This window comes from Dama dama, chromosome X (genome assembly GCF_033118175.1).
Source record: "Dama dama isolate Ldn47 chromosome X, ASM3311817v1, whole genome shotgun sequence".
Classification (NCBI taxonomy): domain Eukaryota; kingdom Metazoa; phylum Chordata; class Mammalia; order Artiodactyla; family Cervidae; genus Dama; species Dama dama.
Genome location: NC_083714.1, coordinates 144,205,326 through 144,231,269, shown reverse-complemented (window position 1 = coordinate 144,231,269; position 25,944 = coordinate 144,205,326). Strand labels below are relative to the sequence as shown.

The following is a 25,944-nucleotide window of genomic DNA, read 5'->3' as shown; positions in this document are numbered from 1 at the left end:
CTTGTGATGTTGAGCATTTTCAAGTGTTTGTTGGCCATCTGTATGCCTTCTTTGGAAAAATGTCTATTTAGATCTCCCCATTTATTCAATTCAGTTCAGTCACTCAGTCATGTCCGACTCTTTGTGACCCCATAAACCGCAGCACGCCAGGCCTCCCTGTCCATCACCAAATCCCAGAGTCCACCCAAACCCATGTCCGTTGAGTCAGTGATGCCATCCAACCATCTCATCCTCTGTTGTACCCTTCTCCTGCCTTCAATCTTTCCCAGCTTCAGGGTCTTTTCAGATGAGTCAGATCTTCACATCAGGTGGCCAAAGTACTGGAGTTTCAGCTTCAACATCAGTCCTTCCAATGAACACCCAGGACTGATCTCCTTTAGGATGGACTGGTTGGATCTCCTTGCAGCCCAAGGGACTCTCAAGAGTCTTCTCCAACACCACAGTTCAAACGCATCAATTCTTCGGCGCTCAGCTTTCTTTATACTCCAACTCTCACATCCATACATGACTACTGGAAAACTAATAGCCTTGACTAGATGAACCTTTGTTGACAAAATAATCTAACTGCTTTTTAATATGCTGTCTAGGTTTGTCATAACTTTCCTTCCGCGGAGTAAGTGTCTTTCAATTTCATGGCTGCAGTCAACATCTGCAGTGATTTTGGAGCTCAGAAAAATAAAGTCAGTCACTGTTTCCACTGTTTCCCCATCTATTTGCCATGAAGTGATGGGACCAGATGCCAAGATTTTAGTTTTCTGAATGTTGAGTTTTAAATCAACTTTTTCACTGTCCTCTTTCACTTTCATCAAGAGGCTCTTTAGTTCTTTTTTTAATTTCTGCCATAAGGGTGGTGTCATCTGCATATCTGAGATTATTGATATTTCTCCCAGCAATCTTGATTCCAGCTTGTGCTTCTTCCAGCCCAGCATTACTCATGATGTAGTCTGCATAGAAGTTAAATAAGCAGGGTGACAATATACAGCCTTGACATACTCCTTTTCCTATTTGGAACCAGTCTGTTGTTCCATGTCCAGTTCTAACTGTTGCTTCCTGACCTGCATACAGGTTTCTCAAGAGGCAGGTCAGGTGGTCTGGTATTGCCATCTCTTTCAGAATTTTCCACAGTTTATTGTGATCCACACAATCAAAGGCTTTGGCATAGTCAATAAAGCAGAAATAGATGTTTCTCTGGAACTCTCTTGCTTTTTTGATGATCCAGCAAATGTTGGCATTTTGATCTCTGGTTCCTCTGCTTTTCTAAAACCAGCTTGAACATCTAGAAGTTCATGGTTCACATATTGCTGAAGCCTGGCAATTTTAAGCATCACTTTACTTGTGTGTGAGATGAGTGCAATTGTGCGATAGTTTGAACATTTTTTGGCATTGCCTTTCTTTGGGATTGGAATGAAAACTGACCTTTTCCAGTCCTGTGGCCACTGCTGAGTTTTCCAAATTTGCTAGCATATTGAATGCAGCACTTTCACAGCATCATATTTCAGGATTTTAAATAGCTCAACTGGGATTCCATCACCTCCACTAGCTTTGTTTGTAGTGATGCTTCCTAAGGCCCACTTGACTTCACATTCCAGGATGTCTTGCTCTAGGTGAGTGATCACACCATCGTGATTATCTGGGTCATGAAGATCATTTTTGTACAGTTCTTCTGTGTATTCTTGCCACCTCTTCTTAATATCTTCTTCTGTTAGGTCCATACCATTTCTGTCCTTTATCGATCCCATCTTTGCATGAAATGTTCCCTTGGTATCTCTAATTTTCTTGAAGAGATCTCTAGTCTTTCCTATTCTATTGTTTTCCTCTATTTCTTTGCATTGATTGCTAAGGAAGGCTTTCTTATCTTTCCTGGCTAGTCTTTGGAACTCTGCATTCAAATGGGTATATCTTTCCTTTTCTCCTTTACTTTTCGCTTCCCTTCTTTTCACAGCGAGTAGTAAGGTCTCCTCAGACAGCCATTTTGCTTTTTTGCATTTCTTTTTCTTGGGGATGGTCTTGATTCCTGTCTCCTGTACAATGTCACGAACCTCCGTCCATAGTTCATCAGGCACTCTATCAGATCTAGTCCCTTAAATCTATTTCTCACTTCCACTGTATATTCAAAAGGGATTTGATTTAGGTCATACCTGAATGGTCTAGTGGTTTTCTCCACTTTCTTCAATTTCAGTCTGAATTTGGCAATAAGGAGTTCATTGAGTTTGTGTGTGTGTGTGTGTGTGTGTGTGTTTGTTTTTTGATACTGTGCTACATGTGCTGTTTGTATATTTTGGAGAATAATGCCTTGATAGCTAATGAAAACTATCTGTTTAGCATGGGCAACAATCTTCAATGCTCCTTGGTGACCTAAATGGGAAAGAAACGTATGCACAACTGAAATACTTTGCTGTACAGTAGGAAGTAACACAACATTGTAAAGAAACTACATGTGTACATACTCTAGGCTCCATTTACAGAAAGTTCTAAAGGAGGCAAAACTAATCTTTACTGAGAGAAGTGAGAAGAAGGGTTGCATGGGGGAAGGGCAGTGTGAGGAAGGGGCCCAAAAGATTTTCTAGGATGATGGGAAAAAACTATTGCAGTGAACATCATATAGACAATATTGGTGAAATTGCATAAATTCTTCTGCAATGCAAATTCCAAACAAGGTCTTGCTAATTGGCTCCATGCATTTATAAATTTAGTAGACAGTGTCAACTTGTCCCTCAGAAAGTTGCATCACTTTATGCTTTCACAACACTGCATGAGCACTCATTTTCCAACCTCTTATCCTCAATTTGGAGGAAACATTTTTATCACTCAGTGCTTTCATTGATCTTTTGGCAATTTGCATGGTAAGAAACTGGCTGCTGTCCTCTCACCCTCCCCCTTTTCCCCTGGTTCATCTTTCTGTGGTCCTGTCTTTGATGCCCAAAGCTTTGCTCCTTTTTCCATCTTCCTGCTTTTATTAACATCTTCTTTTACCAGAACCAAGAAGCCACAGGACTCTGCTGTCTGGATGTCCCCAAACTGCCCAATTCAAATAGCCCCCATCTTTGCTTCAGTCTGCTGGGAAAGATTGAAGTTGGGAGGAGAAAAGGACGACAGAGGGTGAGATGATTGAATGGCATCACCGGCTTGATGGACAGGAGTTTGAGCAGGTTCTAGTAGTTGGTGATGGATGGGGAAGCCTGGTGTGCTACAGTCCTTGGGGTGGCAAAGAGTCAGACATGACTTAGTGACTGAACTGAACTGACTAATGTATACATATAAAATCCTAATACAACCTCAAAACGGATGTACTATCTCAAGAGTGGTATACTAAACATGTTTAATAACATATAAGTGAAAATAACCACAGATGAATACCTCTATGTATGGTTTAAAGGATATAAGAATCTGTACAACTACAATGATAAGGCCATTAGAGGCAACATGCATGCAAGGAGAGATGATCATACTAAGTGAAGTGAGTCAGATTCAGAAAGACACCAAATATCACTTAAATGTGGAATTGAAGATATGACACAAATGAACATATATATGACAAAGAAAAAATCATAATGGAAAAGAATATATATGGGAGTTCCCTGATTGTCCAGTGGTTAAGACTCCACACTTCCACTGCAGGTGATGCAAGTTCAATAGCTGGTCAGGAAATTAATCCCACATGCTGCACAGTGTAGCCCCAAAAAATGATTAAATGAATCTGTATATGGATATACACACACATAATGTATATTACATATATGTGTGTATAACTCAATCACTTTGCTGTAAAGCAGAAAATGACACAACATTGTAAATCAACTATACTTCAACTAAACAATAACATGACTTAGAAAAAAAAGATTGGTATAATTTATTGTATGTAAACTTTATCTTTCAAAGAAAACTTCTATAACAAATACAGTTCACTACTTAATGGTAAGGTAAGGTAAGTAAGTGAAGTCGCTCAGTCGTGTCCGACTCTTTGTGACCCCTTGGGCTATAGCCCACCAGGCTCCTCCATCCATGGGATTTTCCTGGCAAGAATACTGGAGTGGGTTGCCATTTCCTTCTCCAGGAGATCTTCCCGACCCAGGGACTGAATCCGGGTCTCCTGCATTGTAGGCAGACATGTTACCATCTGAGCCACCAGGAACCTAAGGAGACACATACTGATATCTTCAATTTACCACAAAATGCACTAGGGAATAAGATCGATTGATGGATGGATAGAAGGATGGACAAATGGATAGATATGTGACAAAGGAAGTATTGCAAAATAGTTGCAGTGGAATCTAGGTGGGAAGTCTTTGTGTATTAGCTAGAAAAAATTTTCCACTTTGTTGAATGTTTTGAAATTTTCATGATAAAATGTTCGGGAAAGTACAGAGCAAAGAACAATGGAAAGCAAAATGCACATGAAGTGTAATTCTAACTTTAAAAATATGAGTTGAAAAATGATGGGGGAATCGTAGTAGAAGGGAGTCTGGGCGAGTTGAGAGAGATGTGATCCGTAGAGCTTCCGAGAATAGCACGCGGAGGACAAGGTTCTGCGAAGAGAGAGACTCAGAGGCAGTGTGGGAAGTGTAGTCCAGTTGGCTTAGTGGATGATTCGGGGTGGTCGCTGAGGTTCCGGAAAGAGACTGAAAAGGCCTGAAAAGAGACTGTGACTATGCCTTTTAACTCAGTAGCTGGAGCACAGGAAACTGTTTGTTGAATGAATGACCTATCCATTGAGGACCTATTTAGACCCTGAGGATAACCCTGTGAGCTGCTAATAGTTTACTGGATCTGCCCTTTAGTGTTGATTTCATTATGCTGCGACGAAAACCAACCCGCCTGGAACGGAAACTTGATGATATTGAGGAGTTTGAGAGCATTCGAAAGGACCTGGAGACCCGTAAGAAACAAAAGGAAGATGTGGACATTGTAGGAGGCAGTGATGGAGAAGGTGCCATTGGACTCAGCAGTGATCCCAAGAGCCGGGAACAAATGATTAATGATCGAATTGGTTATAAACCCCAACCAAAGCCCAACAGTCGTTCATCTCAATTTGGAAATTTTGAGTTTTAGAGGTGGATTATCTTGCGTGCCAGAGCCCTGGAATGGAGTACAATGATGGCGGAAACGCAAACAAGGTTTAGAGAATGGAGTGCTCTCAGTCAGGCAGAATGTTTTATCTCCTGCAGAGAAATACTTCTGCATGAGATTACGGATGCTTAACTTTCACTCTGAAAGCTGAAATTCAAACTCTGGTTTGTCTCTGGAAAATGACTCGGTAAAACTTGTCTGATTTTTGTTTTTAAAAATAAATATATTTTGGGGAAAAAAAAAAAGAAAAATGATGGGGAAGAGATGGGCTAAAATATAAACTGTGGTGAAAGTAATTATGGTTTTTACTTACTTTTTCACAGTCTGTGCACTGCACTGACCAAGTTCTTTTCCCAATAGCCACAGACTACATTTTCCATAATAAATGTAGCATCACCTTCCCTCTGGCCCAAGGGAGACAGGCCTACTGGCAGCATCATCACCCTGCTTGTGCTTCCCTCCTCGTGACCTTGGCTCTGAGCACGTGCTGGGGCTCCGAGGCCTCCAATCACAGCTCCAGAGATGTGTCCACACTGGCTTTACAGGGCTGCCCAAGCCTATGGCTGACTCATCTGTTTGGAGTCCCAGGTGCAGCACCACCCATCCTGGTTCCATCTTGGCCCATCATGGCGCTACCCGCCTCCACTTCATTATCTCTCTCTATGTGTGTGTGTGTGTGTGTGTGTGTGTGTGTGTGTGTGTGTATTTCAGGTGAAGCTAATTGTAAAGTTCACGTGAAAATGCACACAGGTGAAATCATAGAGAATTGCCCCCCCCTCCCCAATTCTTTTAACCTCACCTTCTAGCCTCCTGAAGGATTTCTTGGTTATTTAAATTTCCTATTTTACCATGTCCTTTGTCCAGAAGCTAAAAAGGGAAAACTTACATACCTTTCTTTGTAGTAAAATTCCTGCATGCCTAAATAATTAATAAACAAGGAATTATAAAGTGACAATTGAAAACTATTTGGAAGATAGCTGACAAAGAGCACATTTACCTAATTTATGAAGAGTTCAAAAGTTAAAATAAGAAAATAAGATGAAAAACTCAATAGAAAACAAACATGAAATAAACAAAGGGTACAAAGAAATACAACTTACTCAGAAGAAAAAAAGAAAAACTACCAAAAAACAAGAGGAAATGTTGAACCTAATTGGTAATAAAAGAAATGCAAATCAAAACATTAATGGAATATGATTTCTCACCGAGCACATCGCCAAAAGCTCAGTGAAAGCTTTGAATGATACCAAACGTTTCCTCCAAATGGACGATGAGGGATTGGAAAATCAGTGCTCATGCAGAATTTTGAAAGCATAAAATGATGCAAATTTCTGGAGGACAATTTGACAATATCTAGTAAACTTACCAATGCATGGAGCCACTTAGCAAGACCCTGTTTGGAATTTGCATTGTAGAAAGATTTATGCAATTTCACCAAGATTATATATATGATGTTCACTGCAATATTTTTTTTCCCCATCATCCTAGACAATCTCTTTGGGCCCCTTTCTCACACACCCTTTCCCCCATGCACAACCTGTTCTCTCAGTATACATTAATTTCGGCTCATCTAAAACTTCCTATAAATGGAGTCTACAGTATGTACACATGTAGTTGTTTTACAATGTTGCATTACTTCTTGCTGTACAGCAAAGTAAATCAGCTGTGCATACGTGTGTGTGTGTGTGGTATATATATCCTTTTTGTAATTTCCTTCCCATTTAGATCACCACAGAGCACTGAGGACAGTTCCCTGTGATACACAGATGTTTCTCATTAGTTCAGGTCAGTTCAGTTTAGTCACTCAGTCGTATCCGACTCTTTGCAACCCCATGGTCTGCAGCATGCCATGCCTCCCTGTCCATCACTAACTCCTGGAGCTTACTCAAACTTATTTCCATCCCGTCGGTAATGCCATCCAGCCATCTGATCCTCTTTCATCCCCCTTCTCCTCCCGCCTTCAATCTTCCCTAGCATCAGGGTCTTTTCCAATGAGTCGGTTCTTTGCATCACTTTTGACGTCAGAATCAGTCTTTCCAATGAATATTCAGGATTGATTTCTTTTAGGATGCACTAGTTTGATCTCCTTGCAATCCAAGGGACTCTCAAGAGTCTTCTCCAACACCACAGTTCCAGCCCATCAATTCTTCAGCGCTCAGCTTTCTTTATAGTCCAACTATCACATCCATACATGACTACTGGAAAAAACCATAGCTTTGACTACATGGACTGTTATTGGCAAAGAAATGTCTCTGATTTTTAATATGCTATCTAGGTTGGTCATAGCTTTTCTCCCAAGGAGCAAGTGTCTTTTAATTTATGGCTGCAGTCAACATCTTCCGTGATTTTGGATCCCAAGAAAATTTAGTTTCTCACTGTTTCCATTGTTTCCCCGTCTATTTGCCACAAAGTGGTGGGACCAAATGCCATGATCTTAGTTTTCTGAATGTTGAACTTTAAGCCAACTTTTTCACTCTCCTCTTTCACTTTCATCAAGAGGCTCTTTGATTCTTCTTTGCTTTCTGCCATAAGGGTGGTGTCATCTGCATATCTGAGGATATTGATATTTCTGCCAGCAATCTTGGTTCCAGCTTGTGCTTCATCCAGCCTGGCGTTTCGTGAGATGCAGAATACTTTGGCCACCTGATGTGAAGAACTGACTCATTTGAAAAGACCCTGATGTGGGAAAGATTGAAGGCAGGAGAAGGGCACGACAGAAGTTGAGATGGTTGGAGAGCATCACTGACTCAATGGACATGAGTTTGTGTAAACTCTGGAAACTGGTGATGGACAGGGAAGCCTGGCATGCTGCAGTCCATGGGATCACAAAGAGTCGGGCATGACTGAGTGACTGAGCTGAACTGAACTCTGCATGTAAGTTAAATAAGCAGGGTGACAATATACAGCCTTGATTTACTCCTTTCCTAATTTGGAACCAGTCTGTTGTTCCATGTTCAGTTCTTACTGTTGCTTCTTGACCTGCATACAGGTTTCTCAGGAGGCAGGTCAGGTGGTCTGGTATTCCCAAATCTTGAAGAATTTTCCACAGGTTAATGTGATCCACACAGTCTAAGGCTTTGGCATAGTCAATAAAGCAAAAGTAGATGTTTTTCTGAAACTCTCTTGCTTTATTGATGATCCAGCGGATGTTGGCAATTTGATCTCTGGTTCCTCTGCTTTTTCTAAATCCAGCTTGAACATCTGGAAGTTCACGGTTCACATACTGTTGAAGCCAGGCTTGGAGAATTTTGAGCATTATTTTACTAGTGTGTGAGATGAGTGCAATTGTTCGGTAGTTTGAGGATTCTTTGGCATTGCATTTCTTTGGGATTGGAATGAAAACTGAGCTTTTCCAGTCCTGTGGCCACTGCTGAGATTTCCGGATTTGGTGGCATATTGAGTGCAGCACTTTCACAGGATCGTCTTTTAGGATTTGAAATAGCTCAACTGAAATTCTAACACCTCCACTAGTTTTGTTCATAGTGATATTTCCTAAAGCCCACTTGACTTCGCATTCCAGGATGTCTGGCTCTAGGTGAGTGATCATACCATTGAAAGGTTGTTGCTGAATCACGCAAAGACGCCGGGGTTCTTGGCCTCCAGAGGAGAAGAATTCAATCCGGGGCCAGAGACAAGGCTGGATCACTCAGAGCTTTTGTGTAATAAAGTTTTATTAAAGTATAAAGGAGATAAAGAAAGCTTCTGACATAGACATCAGAAGCGGGTAGAAAGAGTACCCCCTTGCTAGTCTTAGCACTGGAATTATATACTCTTAAATTAGTTATTACAGTGAATCAAAAGAATGTCTAGAGGTTGTAAAGACCTCACCAGATCTACTCCCATGATTTACATTTTGAGATAACAGAATTAGCCAGAAGGTTTTTTCAGAGACTGTCCTCAAGCAGGATACATTATTGTTATGTAATCCTAAGGAATATAGAGGGGAAAAAAAGTTTGTCCTTTCTTCCTCCTTGAGAATTCCAAACCCCTCTCTCCATGGGGACCCCTAGACTTATCAGCCTGCCTAGGAATTGACTCTCTCACCATCGTGGTTATCTGGGTCATGAAGATCTTTTTTGTACAGTTCTTCTGTGTATTCTTGCCACCTCTTCTTAATATCTTTTACATCTATTTGGTCCATTCCATTTCTGTCCTTTATTGTGCTCATCTTTGTGCAAAATGTTCCCTTGGTATCTCTAATTTTCTTGAAGAAACCTCCAGTCTTTCCTATTCTATTTTTTCCTCTATTTGTTTGCTTTGATCGCTGAGGAAGGCTTTCTTATCTCTCTGCTACTCTTCAGAACTCTTCATTCAAGTGGATATAACTTTTCTTTTCTCCTTTGCTTTTTGCTTCTCTTCTTTTCTCAGCTGTTTGTAAGGCCTGGTCAGACAACTATTTTGCTTTTTTGCATTTCTTTTTCTTGGGGATGGTCTTGATCACTGCTTTCTGTGCAATGTCATTGAACCTCATTAGTTATCAAGGCCTTATTCTCCAAAATATACAAACAGGTAATGTAGGCTAGTATCAAAAAAATAAAAAATAAAAAACTCAATCAAGAAATGGGGCAGATATAAATAGACATTGTTCCAAAGAAGACATACAAATGGTCAAAAAACACATGAAAAGATGCTCAAAATCACTAATTAGTAGAGAAATGCACATCAAAACTACAATGAGGTATTACTTCACACAAGTCCAAATAGCCATCATCAAAAATTCTACAAACAATAATTTCTGGAAAGGGTTTGGAGGAAAGGGGACTCTCTTGCACTCTTGCTGGGCATGTAAATTGGTACAGCCACTATGGTGAACGGTATGGCAGCTCCTTAAAAACTAAAAATAGAATTACCATATGACCCAGCAATTCCACTCCTGGGCACATTCCTGGAGAAAAACCTGAATTCCAAAAGATACAGGTACTCCAATGTTCATTGCAGCACTATTTACTGTAGACAAGACATGCAGCATTTTCTAATAAAAGCAGAAATGGCAAAAAAAAAAGAAAGAAAGAAAGAAAGAAAGAAACCTTGAAGCCAACAGTCTCTAAACAGGGGATCAAATTACTAGGTATTTGTAACAGTAAAGGCTTAAAGATAAGCAAGCAAAGCAAGAATCAAGTATCAAAACCAAGTTCTATGTTAGCATAGAACATAGAATAGCTGAAATGATGCTTTTATACTTAAAGAAGTAGCACACCATCATCGCCCCGAGCCAGGAACTCAATTCTGAGCCAATGGTAAAGTGAAATCATGGGTGATTTTTTTTCTTTCTTTTTTTTTTTTTTTTTTTTTGGCAACTTTATCTCTTCTGTTATGAGTGCTGCTACTGCTACTAAATCGCTTCAGTCATGTCCGATTCTGTGCGACCCCATAGACAGCAGCCCACCAGGCTCCCCCATCCCTGGGATTCTCCAGGCAAGAACACTGGAATGGGTTGCCATTTCCTTCTCCAATGTGTGAAAGTGAAGTCGCTCAGTGATGTCCGACTCTTAGCGACCACACAGAGTGCAGCCTACCAGGCTCCTCCGTCCATGGGATTTTCCAGGCAAGAGTACTGAAGTGGGTTGCCATTGCCTTCTCCGCTGTTATGAGTATATTATCATTTAATAAAGCAATACAATATCTTTTCCAACATGTGAAGAATACGTTTGGATTTTATAAATTGCATTCATAAGCTTTCTTCTATTTCTCCACCAGAGGGCAGCAAAAGCACACTAAATATTTATTCATACAAGTGTACAAAAATATACATCTGAATTTTATGAATTACATTCATAAGCACAACAAATATTTATTCATACCCACATACTCTGGAGAGTCCCAAGGAGATCAAACCAGTCAATCCTAAACGAAATCAGTCCTGAATATTCTTTGGAAGGAATGATGCTGAAGCTGAAGCTCCAATACTTTGGTCACCTGATGTGAAGAACAGACTCATTGGAAAAGACCCTGATGCTGGGAAAGATTGAAGGCAGGAGGAGAAGGGGACAACAGAGGATGAGGTGGTTGGATGGCATCACCCACTCAGTGGACCTGAGTTTGAGCAGGCTCTGGTAGTTGGTAATGGACACAGAAACCTGGCATGCTACAGTCCACGGGGTTGCAAAGAGTCAGAGATGACTGAGCAACTGAACATATACATATAAAATGCTAATACAACCTCAAAATGGGTGTACTATGCCCAGAGTGGTGTACTACAGATGTTTTCATAATATATATGTGGAAATAACCACAGATGAATACCTGTATGTATGATTAAAAGGATACAAGAATCTGTACAGCTACAACAGTAAGGCCATTTGAGGCAACATGCGTGGACCGAGAGATGATCATACTAAGTGAAGTGAGTCAGACAGAGAAAGACAAATACCAGATGATATTACTAAAATGTGAAATCTAAGATATGACACAAATGAACATATGCATGAAACATAAACACACGGACATAGAGAACAGACTTGTGGCTTCCAAGGCAGAGAGAACTGGGGGAGGGATGGAGTAAGAGATTGGGGTTAAGAGAGATCAACTAGAGTACATGGAATGGGTAGACAAGTTCCTACTGTAGAGCACAGAGAACTATATTCAGTATCCTATGATAATGGAATAAGAATCATAATGGAAATGATAATGGAAAAGAATATGGGACTTCCCTTGGCAGTCCAGTGGTTACGACTCCACACTTCCACTGCAGGGGAAGCAGCTTCAATCCCTGGTCAGGGAACTAATCCCACATGCTGCACAGTGTAGCCAAGAAAGAAAAAAAGATTAAATATAAGAATGTACACACACACAATGCACATATACACATATATGTGTATAACTGAAACAATAATTCCTGTAGAGGCTGTGGAGAAAAGGGAACCCTCTTGCACTGTCAGTGGGCATGTAGATTGGTACCGCCACTATGGTGAACAGTATGGCAGCTCCTTAAAGAAGTTAAAATAGTATTACCGTATGACACAGTAATCCTACTCCTGGCCATATTCCTGGAGAAAACCTTAATTCCAAAAGATACAGGCACCCCAGTGTTCATTGCAACACTATTTACCATAGACAAAACATGCAAAAATTTTTTAATCTTACCAAATGCAGAAGAAAGAAAAAAAACTTGAAGCAAGCAGTCTCTAAACAGGGGCTCAAATTACCAGGTATTTTTTAAAATAGAGGCTTAATGATAAGTAAACAAAGCAAGAATCAAGTATCAAATCCAAGTTCTATGTTAGCATTCTAACAGCAGAAAAGGTGATTTTATTCTGAAAGAACTAACACACCCTCGTCTTTTTAGCTCCCTGTCCCAGGAACTCAGAATTCTGAGCCAACGGTAAAGTGAGAGCATGTTTTTTTTTTTTTTCTTTCTTTGTATTATTCTGTCAATTTTACATTTTCTCTTATGAACATGTATTAATTTTTAAAAAATCATGCAGTATCTTTTTCAACCTGTAAAGAATGCATCTGGATTTTATAAATTACATTCATAATCATTCTTCTATTTCTCCACAAGAGGGCAATGGTAAATATTGATTCATACACACATATACATATGAGAGAACACATCTGGATTTTATAAATTACATTCATAAGTATTCTATTTCTCCACAAGAGTGAAACATAAGCACAAAAAATATTTATTCATACCCACATTACTCTGGAGAGTCCCTTGGACTGCAGTGAGATCAAACCTGTCAATCCTAAAGGAAATCAGTCCAGAATATTTCACAATACCCCACGTCCAAGGACAGAGAAGCCCCAGCAAGACAGTAGGATGGGCAAACTGCATTTAGAATCAAACTCCATATCCACCAGAGACACTCAGGGGGCTCAAACAAACCTTGTGTGTACTGGAACCCAGAGACTCCACAGAGACTGAGACAGAACTGTGTTTGAGTGTCTTCTGTGGAGGTACAGGTCAGCAGTGGACTACTGCGGGTGCAGGGGCTCTGGGTGCAGCTGACCTGGGTGTGGCATAAGCCCTCTTGGAGGAGGTCACCATTAACCCCACCATAGAGCCACCAGAACTTCCACAGGACTGGGAAACAGACTCTTGGAGGGCACAAACAGAACCTTGTGCACACCAGGACCCAGGAGTAAAGAGCAGTGACCCCACAAGAGACTGACTCAGACTTGCCCTTGAGAGTCCAGGAGTCTCTGGCAGAGGTGTGGGTCAGCAGTGGCCTGCTGCAGGGTTGGGGGCGCTGAGTGTACCACTGTGTGCATGGGACCTTTGAATGAGTTCGCCATTATCTTCATTACCTCCACCATAGTTTGGCCTCAGGTCAAATGACAGGGAGGGAACACAGCCCTGCCCATCAACAGAAAAGTGAAGTAAAGATTTACTGAGCATGGCCCTGGCCATCAGAACAACACCCAGTTTCCCCCTCAGTCAGTCTCTCCCATTAGGAAGCTTCCGTTAGCCTCTTATCATTCTCCATCAGCTGGCAGACAGATGGAAAATCACAATCACAGAAAACTAACCAATCTGATCACATGGACCACAGCCTTGTCTAACTCCATGAAACTATGAGCCATGCCGTGCAGGGCCTCCCAAGACGGAGTGGTCATGGTGGAGAGTTCTGACAAAACGTGGTCCATTTGAGAAGGGAATAGCAAATCCCTTCAGTATTCTTGCCTTGAGAACCCCAGGAACAGTATGAAAAGGCAAAAAGATTGGACACTGAAAGATGAACTCCCCAGGTCAGTAGGTGCCCAATATGCTACTGGAGATCAGTGGAGAAATAACTCCAGAAAGAATGAAGAGATGGAGCCAAAGCAAAAATAGCACTCAGTTGTGGATGTGACTGGTGATAGAAGTAAATCTGATGCTGTAAAGAGCAATAATGCATACAAACCTTGGATGTTAGGTCCATAATCAAGGTAAATTGGAAGTGGTCAAACAGGAGATGGCAAGGGTAAACATCGACATTTAAGGAATCAGGGAACTAAAATGGACTGGAATGAGTGAATTTAACTCAGATAAACATTATATCTACTACTGTGGGTAAGAATCCCTTAGAAGAAATGGAGTCGCCATCATAGTTAACAAAAGTGTCTAAAATGCAGTACTTGGATGCAATCTCAAAAATGACAGAATGATCTCTGTTCATTTCCCTTTAATATCACAGTAATCCAAGTCTATGCCCTGACTAGTAATGCTGAAGAAGCTGAAGTTGAACGATTCTATGAAGACCTACAAGAACTTCTAGAACTAACACCCAAAAAAGATGTCTTTTTCATTATAGGGGACTGGAATGCAAAAGTAGAAAGACAAGAAATACCTGGAGTAACAGGCAAATTTGACCTTGGAGTACACAATGAAGCAAGGCAAAGGCTAATAGAGTTTTGCCAAGAGAACGCACTGGTCGTAGCAAACACCGTTTTCCAACAACACAGGAGAAGTTTCTACACATGGACATCGCCAGATGGTCAACACTGAAATCAGATTGATTATATTCTTTGCAGCCAAAGATAGAGGAACTCTATACAGTCAGCAAAAAGAAGACCAGGAGCTGACTGTGGATCAGATCATTAACTCATTGCCAAATTGAGACATAATTTGAAGAAAGTAGGGAAAACTCCTAGACAATTCAGGTATGACCTAAATCAAATCCCTTACGATTATACAGTGGAAGTGAGAAATAGATTCAAGGGGTTAGATCTGATAGACAGAGTGCCTGAAGGACTGTGGACAAAGGTTCATGACTTTGTACAGGAGGCAGGAATCAAGACCATTCCAAAGAAAAAGAAATGCAAAAAGGTAAAATGGTTGTCTGAGGAGGCATTATAAATAGCTGTGAAATGAAGAGAAGTGAAAGGCAAAGGAGAAAAGAAAAGATACCCATTTGAATGCAGAGTTCCAAAGAATAGGAAGGAAAGATAAGAAAGACTTCCTCAGTGATCAATGCATAGAAATAGAGGGAAACAATATAATGGGAAAGACTAGAGATCTCTTCAAGAAAATTGGAGATACCAAGGGACATTTCATGCATACATGGGCTCAATAAAGGACAGAAATTGTATGGACTTAGCAGAATCAGAAGATATCAATAGTGGCCTTTTTGATTTCTCAGTAGTGATATCCCCTTGCAGTTTAACTTTTCATATCACTGACAAAAAAACAAATGAGGCACATTTCCAGACGCATCTTTCTTCATTGAATTGCAGTTACGTGTTGATGTTTCCTTCCTGATAGTGTGGTTTGTTCTCATTTTTATTTTGGTGTGGGAACCCTGGCCATTTTGTAAGGGTAGCTGTCATTTATTGCCCGGCCGCCTAGTGAATAGGCAGTGTCAATCAGCCCAAGGTTTAAGGTTGCTGTTCCTGAATACGGCCACAAGGTAGCAGCATTTCTTTGGGTTCTCCTCTTGTTACCACGGGAATTGCATCTTTAGAGGTATTCACCATTTCTGAGAGTAAATGAGAGTAGAATGAGTTAGAGGAAGCCTCTGAAAGCTTGTGTCTCCTTCCTTCTCGGTTTTATTGTAGTTCATATTTCTTGTTTGACGAAGTTGATATACAGAATTGCCTTTGTCGTAGCTATACCAATTCTTGCTCCCTTACACCAGTACACAGAGGCATTCAGGAGCAGTTATTTCCTCTGACCTGCTCTCAGAAAGTGTGTAGAACATCACTGTTGCTAAGTCGGTCCCTGTGGATTATGTATTTGACAGGTATTTCTGGGAATCTGTGAGTTTCAGCCTTCCAATATAAGCCTTCCTCTCACCCATCCCCTTTGTTAAGCATCAGTGTGTTCCCAGCACTGGGTGTCCATTTCAATTTGGATAGAGAAGAATTCGGAGATCATCACACTGAGTGAAGGGGGGTCGATTCAAGTTACATCATGGGATGTAACGGAGAGGTGGGATACAAAAATCCACAGCAGTGAGCACTCACAGAAACGTTAAATGGATATCCAACCTAGCAAGAAACTTAGGGGAAGCAGAGGAGCCTGGTGCGTGGAGGGGATATGTATGGAGCTTGGAGTTAATTTCTTCCCAAAGATACATATAAAATACTGAATCCACGTAAACCTACTTCAACAAGAGGGGCATTAAAACACTTTCTAATCACATGTAGGTGAAAACAAGCACAGCTGAATAGATCTGGTACTCTTAGTGCCATGGAACAAGAATCTGTACACATAAAACAAAAGCATCCTTGCTAGTCAACTTAAATAGAATAGAAACTTTAAAATAAAATCCAAGAGTGAGGCGACACCAGGTTTGGTGGCATCCTCTGGCTCGTTCTATTCTAATGTATACAAGGCTTGACAAATGCTCCAAGGCAGCAGAGGCCAACCTAAAAGAGGACGGAACAAAGAAACCTTCCAGCATGGAGGCTGTTCTGTGTAACCACAGCCTGAAACCTATCACTGATGGACATCTGATATTCACAAGGCTGCTGGACTGGACGTGACACCTACCCTTGAACAAGTCAGGAGTCACACATCCAAAAGCGAATAAGTAAATCAAAAAAAAAAAAAAAAACCCGGGAAACTCTCAGAAGAAAACATCAACAGGTAAATACAACTCAAAATGCTTTCCAAAAGCAAAAAGCGCATGAATAGTGCTCCATAAGATTTCTTATCAGAGATACAAAAGCTAAATGGCCATGAGCCATCAACTCTTAGCACCGGAAAAGGCCAACATGGACAACACTCCAAACCAGAAATGGTAGGTTGACATTAGTTAGTCAGGGGGATCATTTTATAGTAGTGGGGGGATATCAGTGGGAGGAGCCAGTATAAGAATCACTGTCCAAGTGCCTTTATAGAAAAAAAGAGACAGAAAGTATGACATGGCCTCTCCATTCCAAAGACATCTCAGAAATACACAGATTTTTAAAACCACATGCCCCAGAGCATGCACTGCAGGGGCATTCCCATTGCTAAGAGATGAAAGTAAAGAAAATACGCAGGGACAGAGAGATCAGTGGATCAAGACATGGGACACAGGTTCACGATGGACTATGACTTAGGTATTGAAACAAGGAAATAATGTCATTGTCAGAGGTACAGATAAGTGTGGTGATAATCAGAGTCAGTGAAGAAGGGCAGATTAGAGCTATGTCATAGGGTTTACCTTTCAAACGGGAAAGACAATACTGCTGGCAGTGAGTGCCCTGACCGAGGTAAAACGGACACTCAGCGCTGGGAACTCCCTCATGCTTAACAAAGGCGATGGGTGCTAGGAAGGCTTATATTGGAAGGCTGAAATTCACGGTTTCCCACAAATACCTGTCAAATACATAATCCACAGGGACCGACATAGCAAGAGTGATGTACTACACACTTTCTGAGAGCAGGTCGGAGGAAATAACCACTGCTGAATGCCTCTATGTATCCGTGTAAGCGAGCAAGAATCAGTAAAGCTACAAAAAAGGCAACTCTGTACATCAGCTTCGTCAAACAAGAAATAGGAACTACACTAAAACTGAAAAGGAAGGAGACTCAAGCTTCCATGGGCTTCCCCTAGCTCATTCTACTCTCATTTTCAAGCGGAAATGGCACATACCTCTAAAGATGCAGTTACCATAGTAACAGGAGGAGAGCCTGAAGAAGTGCTGCCACCTGTTGGCCGCTCTCTGGAACAGCAACATTAAACCTTGGGCTGATGGACACTGAAGATTCACAAGGCAGGCAGGCTCTAAATGACACCTACCTTTACAAAATGGCCAGGGGTCGTACACTGAAATAAAAACGAGAACAAACCACACGATCAAGAAGGAAACTTCAACAGGTAAATGCAATTTAATGCTTAGAAAGAAGGCTCTGCAAATGTAACTCATTTGCTTTCTTATCAGTGATACGAAATTTTAAACAGCAAGGCGATATCAATACTGAAATCAGAAAGGCCACTATCCAAAACTATACAAACAAAAAGGAGTAGAACAGTATTAGTAAATGGGACCCTTATATTGAATGGGAGGTAAGCGGTCAGAGCCTTTATGAGCATGACTGTCAAAGGGCCTGGGAATCACAAAATGAGACAGATGATGTCATATGTCAGTTCCACTCCTAGATTATTTGAGAAATCAACAGATCATGGAAAACACAGGCCCACACACCCACCCCCACAAACAGGCACTGCAGCAGCATTCACAATGCCTAAGAGATGAAAGGAAAGAGAATTGTTGAGTGCAGACAAAAAGAGAAAGAAATGTGACAGAGATACCCAATGAAATATGACTCCAACTTTATGAAAATGCAAAAAAAAAAAAAATGCCATTTTTTTTCCTAAATGAAATTTAGAGCAAAGCCCAGTAAGCAAAGAAGTGTGGATAAAAGAGATATCACATCATGTACCTTCCAGAGGGGATTAAAAAAAACATTGATGGCGATGAATACCCAAACAAAAGTGAAATGTACTTACACTCCTGGTAGGAAAATTATGGTTAGCAAAGGGAGTCCATGGGTGAGAGGCCGAAAGGTGAAGGCTGGAATAAAGCTATACCCACAAATACCTGTGCAATTCATAATCCACATGGACCTCCTGTATCAAGAGGCATGTGCTCAACAGATTCTGAAACCAAATCTGTGACAGTAATGACATCAGAATACCTCCAGTTATGTGTGGAACAGAAGGAGAAACTATCTCCCTACAAAAACTACAACAGTGTAAATCATCTTAAGTAAAAAACAAAATATCATTTGTAGACTTAAGGAAGCAACCTAGATGTCCATTGGCAGATGAATGGATAAGAAAGCTGTGGTACACATACACAATGGAATATTACTCAGCCATTAAAAAGAATGCATTTGAAGCAGTTCTAATGAAGTAGATGAAACTGGAGCCTATTATACAGAGTGAAGTAAGTCAGAAAGAAAAACACCAATACAGTATATTAACGCATATATATGGAATTTAGAAAGATGGTAACGATGACCCTATGTGCGAGACAGCAAAAGAGACACAGATGTAAAGAACAGACTTTTGGACTCTGTGGGAGAAGGCGAGGGTAGGATGATTTGAGAGAATAGCATTGAAACATGTGTATTATCATATGTGAAACAGATCACCAGTCCAGCTTTGACGCATGAGACAGGGTGCTCAGGGCCGATGCACTGGGATGACCCTGAGGGATGGGATGGGGAGGGAGGTGGGAGCGGGGTTCAGGATGAGAAACACATGTACACCCATGGCTGATTCATGTCAATGTATGGCAACAGCCAGCACAATATTGTAAAGTAATTAGCCTCCAATTAAAATAAATTAAAAATAATAAAATAAATTAGAAAAAAATAAAAAATATATATATCACTTAGAGAAAAACCTCAAAGAGTACAGAGACAAATGCTTTTGGCGACTTCTTGTGTCTCATTTCACTCTCATTTACAACCAGGCCCTGGATAACTGCCCAGGTTGCTTTTACCATAGTCACAAGAGGAGGGAATGAAAAAATGCTGCCTCCCTGTGGACATTTTCTCTAACATCAACCTTAAAATGCTTGCTGATGGACACACTATTCACAGGGGTGCTGTGAATAGTGTGAACCTTTAACGAACTGCCAGGGCTCATATAGGGGGAAAAAACTCAAGTAAACACAGGGAAAGCTAACAGGAAGAGGCTATGAACAGGTAAACACAATTCCATGTTTCTTTAAAAAACGCATGACAATTTACACATAGGGTGAATTCGAAGATAAAAACATGTAAGCTGCAAGGACACTATCACCTCTGTCTGAGCATGGGAAAAGGCCACTGTCTAAAGCTGGACCTGGCATCAATGGTAGAGTAACATTAGTACAGTAGACACATTAGGGTACTGATGGGATGGACCTGGTAAGAGCCACTATGAGCATGACTAGAAAAGTGCACTCCCATGAGAGATAAACAAATAAATGAAGAGGTAGAGACAGTATGATAAATCAGATCCTCTCCTGGAATATTTCAGAAGTGAACAGATTTCAAACACCACACACCCCAAACCGGGTCCCACAGCAACGTTCAGAACATTGAAGAGATGAAAGTAAAGATAGAGTACCTAGAGAGAGGAATGGATATAGAAATGTGATACAGGTCTAGAATGAATTATGAATCAAGGATTGAAATATGAAAGTGGTAGTCTTCAGAGATAGAGATAAATGTACTGGTCATCATACTGAGTGAAGGAGGGTCAGTTTAAGAAATATGGGATGCAACCGAGAGGTGGGATACAAAAAGCCACAGCAGTGAGCACCCACACAAAGGTGACGTGGACATCCAACCTGGAAAGAAACTTATGGGTAGAAGAGGACCCTGATGGATGAGATGGAAGTATTGTACAATAGTTATAGTAGAATCTAGGTGGAAAGTCTTTGTGTATTAGGTAGAAAACATGTTCAACCTTGTTGTATGCTTGGAAATTTTTATAATAAAGTGTTGGGGAAAGTACAGAGCAAAGAACAATGAAAACCAAAATGCACATGAAGTATAATTTCATATTTAAAAATATGAGCTGAAAAAAATATTAAAAATATGCAGAGGAGATAGGCTAAAATATTGTGTGCTCAGTCACTCAGTCATGTCCGATTTTTTGCAACCCCATGGACTGTAGTCCACCAGGCTCCTATGTCCATGGGATACTCCAGGCAAGAATACTGGAGTGGGTTACCAATCCCTTCTCCAGGGAATCTTTCTGACCCAGGTTTCTAATTCCTGACTCCTGCATTGGCAGGCAGGTTCTTTACCACTGAGCCACCAAGGAAGCCCCAAAATATGAACTGTAGTGAAATTAAACATGGTTTTTATTTACTTTTTCACACTCCATGCACTGACCAAGTTCTTTTCCCAATATCCACAGACTACATTTTCAATAATAGAAGTAGCATCACCTTGCCTCTGGCCCAAGGGAGACAGGCCTCCTGGGCAGCATCATCACCCTGCTTGTGCTCCCTTCTTGGTGATCTTGGCTTTGAGCACCTGCTGGGGATCACAGGGTCCTCCAATCACAGCTCTAGAGACGTGTCCCCATTGGTTTCACAGGTCTGACCAAGCCTATGGCTGGCTCATCTGTTTGGACACCAAGGTGCAGCCCCACCCGTCCTGGCTTCATCTTGGCCCATCATGGTGCTACTCGCCTCCACTTCATTTTTTCTCTTTATACACACACACACACACACACACACACACACACACACACACATATATCACGGTAATGTAAATAGTTCATTGAAAAGTACATGTGGAAAGGCATACAGGTAAACCCAGAGAGAGTTGCCCCACCTCCCTGCAATCTTTCAACATACACCCTCTAGTTCCCTGGAGTTTTTCTCAGTTATTTAAATTTCTTAATTCAACTGATCTTTGTCCAATAGCTAAAAAGTGAAAATTATCACTTTGCAGAAAAATTCCTGCATGAGTAAATAATTAATAAACAAGGAATTATAAAATGGCAATTGAGAAATATTTGGAAGATAGCTGAAAAAGGGCACATTTACCTAATTTATGCAGAGTTCAAAAGTTAAAATAAGAAAAGATGAAAAACCCAATAGAAGACAAACATGAATAAACAAAGGGAAAAAAGACATGCAAATTACTCAGAAGAAAAATAAAGATTACCAGAAAACAGGAGGAAATGTTGAACCTAACTGGCAATAAAAGAAATGCAAACCAAAACAATAATGGAATACAATTTCTTACCATGAAAACTGACAAAAGTTCAATGAAAGCATTGAGTGATACCAAATGTTTCCTCAGAAATGAGGATGAGAGGTTGGAAAATGAGTGCTCATGTATTGTTGTGAAAGCGTAAAGTGATGCAACTTTCTGAAGGACAAGTTGACAGTATCTAGTAAATTTATAAATGCATGTAGCCAATTAGCAAGACCTTGTTTGGAATTTACATTGCAGAAGTATTTATGCAATTTCACGAAGATTATATATATGATGTTCACTGCAATATTTTTTTCCCATCATCCTAGAAAATCTCTTGGGCCCCTTCCCCACACTGCCCACCCCCCATGAAACCCCTGTTCTCAGTTCTACCAGTAAACATTAGCTTTGCCTCATCTAGAACTTTCTATAAATGGAGCCTACAGTATGTACACATGTAGTTGCTTTACAGTGTTGTGTTACTTCCTGCTTTACAGCAAAGTCAACCAGTTGTGTCTATGTGTGTATTTGTATATATATGTATACATTGTCCTTTTTAGTTTCCTCCTCATTTAGGTCACCACATAGCACTGAGGACAATTACCTGTGCTACACAGATAGTTCTCATTAGTTATCATGGCATTATTCTCCAAAATACACAAACAGCACATGTAGCCAAGGATTTAAAAAAAAATAAAAACTAATAAAAATAAATGAAAAAAAAAAAAACTCAGTCAATAAACAGGCAGATCTAAATAGACATTTTCCCAAAGAAGACACACAGATGGCCAAAAAACACTTGAAAATATGCTCAACATCACTAGTTATTAGAGAAAAGCAAAGCAAAACTACAATGAGGTATTACTTCACACCAGTCCAAATAGCCATCATCAAAAATTCTACAAACAATTTTTTTGGAGAGAGTGTGGAGAAAAGGGAACCCTCTTGCACTGTTAGTGGGCATGTAAATTGGTACCGTCACTATGGTGAACAGCATTGTGGCTCCTTTAAGAAAGTAAAAATATAATAATCATATGACCTACTCCTGGGCATATGAACTACTCCATGCTGTATTAGTTATTCTGTCGTTGCTATAGAGTTCATTAGATATTTTACATAGATGTCGCTGACAAATAAAAATAGTTTAATTCTTTTTTTCCAAACTGAATAACTTTTCTGTCATTTTCTAATATGACTTCATGGAGAGAAATTCAATATAATGAGAGTGGACATCTTTTTGTTGATTCTGATCTTAGAAGTAAAGCACTCAGTTTTCTACCAGAAAGTGTGATGTTAGTTATACAGTTTATTACCTTCATCAGGTGGAGGATGTTTTCATTTTCTAGCTTGCTAAGAGTTTTTGTTTTGTTTTTAACAGAATATGCTCAGTCGCTCAGTTATGTCCAGCTATTTGCGACCCCATGGAGTGTAGCTCAACCGGCTCCTCTGGCCTTGGGGACTCTCCAGGAAAGGACACTGGAGTGGGTTGCCATGCCCTCCTACAGTGGATCTTCACTACCCAGGAATAGATATTAGATTTGATCAACTTATTTTTCAGCATTTATCGAGATGACCCTATTGTGTCTCATTTTTAGTTCGTTAGTAAGTTGAATTACACTGGTTGATTTTCAAATGTTTAACGACTTCTGCATTCTTCAGTTCAGTTCAGTTCAGTCGCTCAGTCATGTCCGACTCTTTGCGACCCCATGAATCGCAGCACACCAGGCCTCCCTGTCCATCACAAACTCCTGGAGTTTACTCAAACTCATGTCCATTGAGTCGGTGATGCCATCCAGCCATCTCATCCTCTGTTGTCCCCTTCTCCTCCTGCCCCCAATCCCTCCCAGCATCAGGGTCTTTTCCAATGAGTCAACTCTTCACATGAGGTGGCCAAAGTATTGGAGTTTCAGCTTTAGCATCAGTCCTTCCAATGAACACTCAGGACTGATCGCCTTTAGGATGGACTGGTTGGATTTCCTTGCAGTCCAAGGGACTCTCAAGAGTCTTCTCCAACACCACAGTTCAAAAGCATCAATTTTTCGGCGCTCAGCTTTCTTCACAATCCAACTCTCACATCCATACATGACCACTGGAAAAACCATAGCCTTGACTAGATGGACCTTTGTTGGCAAAGTACTGTCTCTGCTTTTTAATATGCTACCTAGGTTGGTCATAACTTTCCTTCCAAGGAGTAAGCGTCTTTTAATTTCATGGCTGCAGTCACCATCTGCAGTGATTTTGGAGCCCAAAAAAAATAAAGTCTGACACTGTTTCCACTGTTTCCCCATCTATTTCCCATGAAGTGATGGGACCAGTTGCCATGATCTTAGTTTTCTGAATGTTGAGCTTTAAGCCAACTTTTTCACTCTCCTCTTTCACTTTCATCAAGAGGCTTTTTAGTTCCTCTTCACTTTCTGCCATAAGGGTGGTGTCACCTGCATATCTGAGGTTATTGATATTTCTCCCAGCAATCTTGATTCCAGCTTGTGCTTCTTCCAGCCCAGCGTTTCTCATTATGTACTCTGCATATAAGTTAAATAAGCAGGGTGACAATATACAGCCTTGACATACTCCTTTTCCTATTTGGAACCAGCCTGTTGTTCCATGTTCAGTTCTAACTGTTGCTTCCTGACCTGCATACAGGTTTCTCAAGAGGCAGGTCAGGTGGTCTGGTATTCCCATCTCCTTCAGAATTTTCCACAGTTTATTGTGATCCACACAGTCGAAGGCTTTGGCATAGTCAATAAAGCAGAAATAGATGTTTTTCTGGAACTCTCTTGCTTTTTTGATGATCCAGCAGATATTCGCAATTTGATCTCTGGTTCCTCTGCCTTTTCAAAAACCAGCTTGAACATCTGGAAGTTCTCGGTTCACGTATTGATGAAGCCTGGCTTGGAGACTTTTGAGCATTACTTTATTAGCGTGTGAGATGAGTGCAACTGTGTGGTAGTTTGAGCATTCTTTGGGATTGCCTTTCTTAGGGATTGGAATGAAAACTGACCTCTTCCAGTCCTGTGGCCACTGCTGACAGAATGTGGTCCACTGGAGAAGAGAATGGCAAACCACTTCAGTTTTCCTGCCTTGAGAACCCCATGAACAGTAGGAGAAGGCAAAAAGATAGGACACTGAAAGATGAACTCCCCAGGTCGGTTGGTGCCAAATGTGCTACTGGAGACCAGTGGAGAAATAACTCCAGAAAGATTGAAGGGATGGAGCCAAGGCAAAAACAACACCCAGTTGTGGATGTGACTGGTGATAGAAGCAAGGTCTGATGTTGTAAAGAGCAATATTGCCTAGGAACCTGGAATGTTAGGTCCATGAATCAAGGCAAATTGGAAGTGGTCAAACAAGAGATGGCAAGAGTGAATATCGACATTCTAGGAATCAGCGAACTAAAATGGACTGGAATGGGTGAATTTAACTCAGATGACCATTATATCTACTACTGTGGGCAGGAATGCCTTAGAAGAAATGGCGTAGCCATCATAATCAACAAAAGAGTCCGAAATGCAGTACTTGGATGCAGTCTCAAAAATGACAGAATAATCTGTCCATTTCCAAGGCAAACCACTCAATATCATGGTAATCCAAGCCTATGCCCCAACCAGTAACACTGAAGAAACTGAAGTTGAACGGTTCTATGAAGACCTACAAGACCTTTTAGAGCTAACACCCAAAAAAGATGTCCTTTTCATTATAGGGGACTGGAATGCTAAAGTAGGAAGTCAAGAAACACCTGGAGTAACAGGCAAATTTGGCCTTGGAGGACAGAATGAAGAAGGGCAAAGGCTAATAGAGTTTTGCCAAGGGAACACACTGGTCATAGCAAACACCCTCTTCCAACAACACAAGAGAAGACTCCACATGGACATCACCAGATGGTCAACACCGAAATCAGATTGATTATATTCTTTGCAGCCAAAGATGGAGAAGCTCTATACAGTCAGCAAAAACAAGACCGGGATCTGACTGTGGCTCAGATCATGAACTCCTTATTGCCAAATTCAGACTTAAACTGAAGAAAGTAGGGATAACCAGTAGACCATTCAGGTATGATCTACATCAAATCACTTATGACTATACAGTGGAAGTGAGAAATAGATTTAAGGGACTAGATCTGATAGAGAGCCTGATGAACTATGGATGGAGGTTCGTGACATTGTACAGGAGACAGGGATCAAGACCATCCCCATGGAAAAGAAATGCAAAAAGGCAAAATGGTTGTCTGAGGAGGCCTTACAAATAGCTGTGAAAAGAAGACAAGCAAAAAGCAAAGGAAAAAAGGAAAGATATTCCCATTTGAATGCAGAGTT

General features: G+C 40.7%; 1 protein-coding gene across 1 annotated transcript; it reads left to right on the top strand.

Moving 5' to 3' along the window:
• Positions 1-4,454: 4,454 nt before the first annotated feature.
• On the top strand, positions 4,455-5,212 carry LOC133051500 (anaphase-promoting complex subunit CDC26-like). The gene has a single exon (XM_061135956.1). It carries the CDS (start codon positions 4,792-4,794, stop codon positions 5,047-5,049), a length of 258 nt encoding a protein of 85 aa, XP_060991939.1. The 5' UTR covers positions 4,455-4,791; the 3' UTR covers positions 5,050-5,212.
• The last annotated feature ends 20,732 nt before the right edge of the window (positions 5,213-25,944 follow it).

Excerpts from the sequence above, each read along its gene's own strand:
- LOC133051500 (XM_061135956.1), top strand. The coding sequence starts at position 4,792 with ATGCTGCGACGAAAACCAACCCGCCTGGAACGGAAACTTGATGATATT.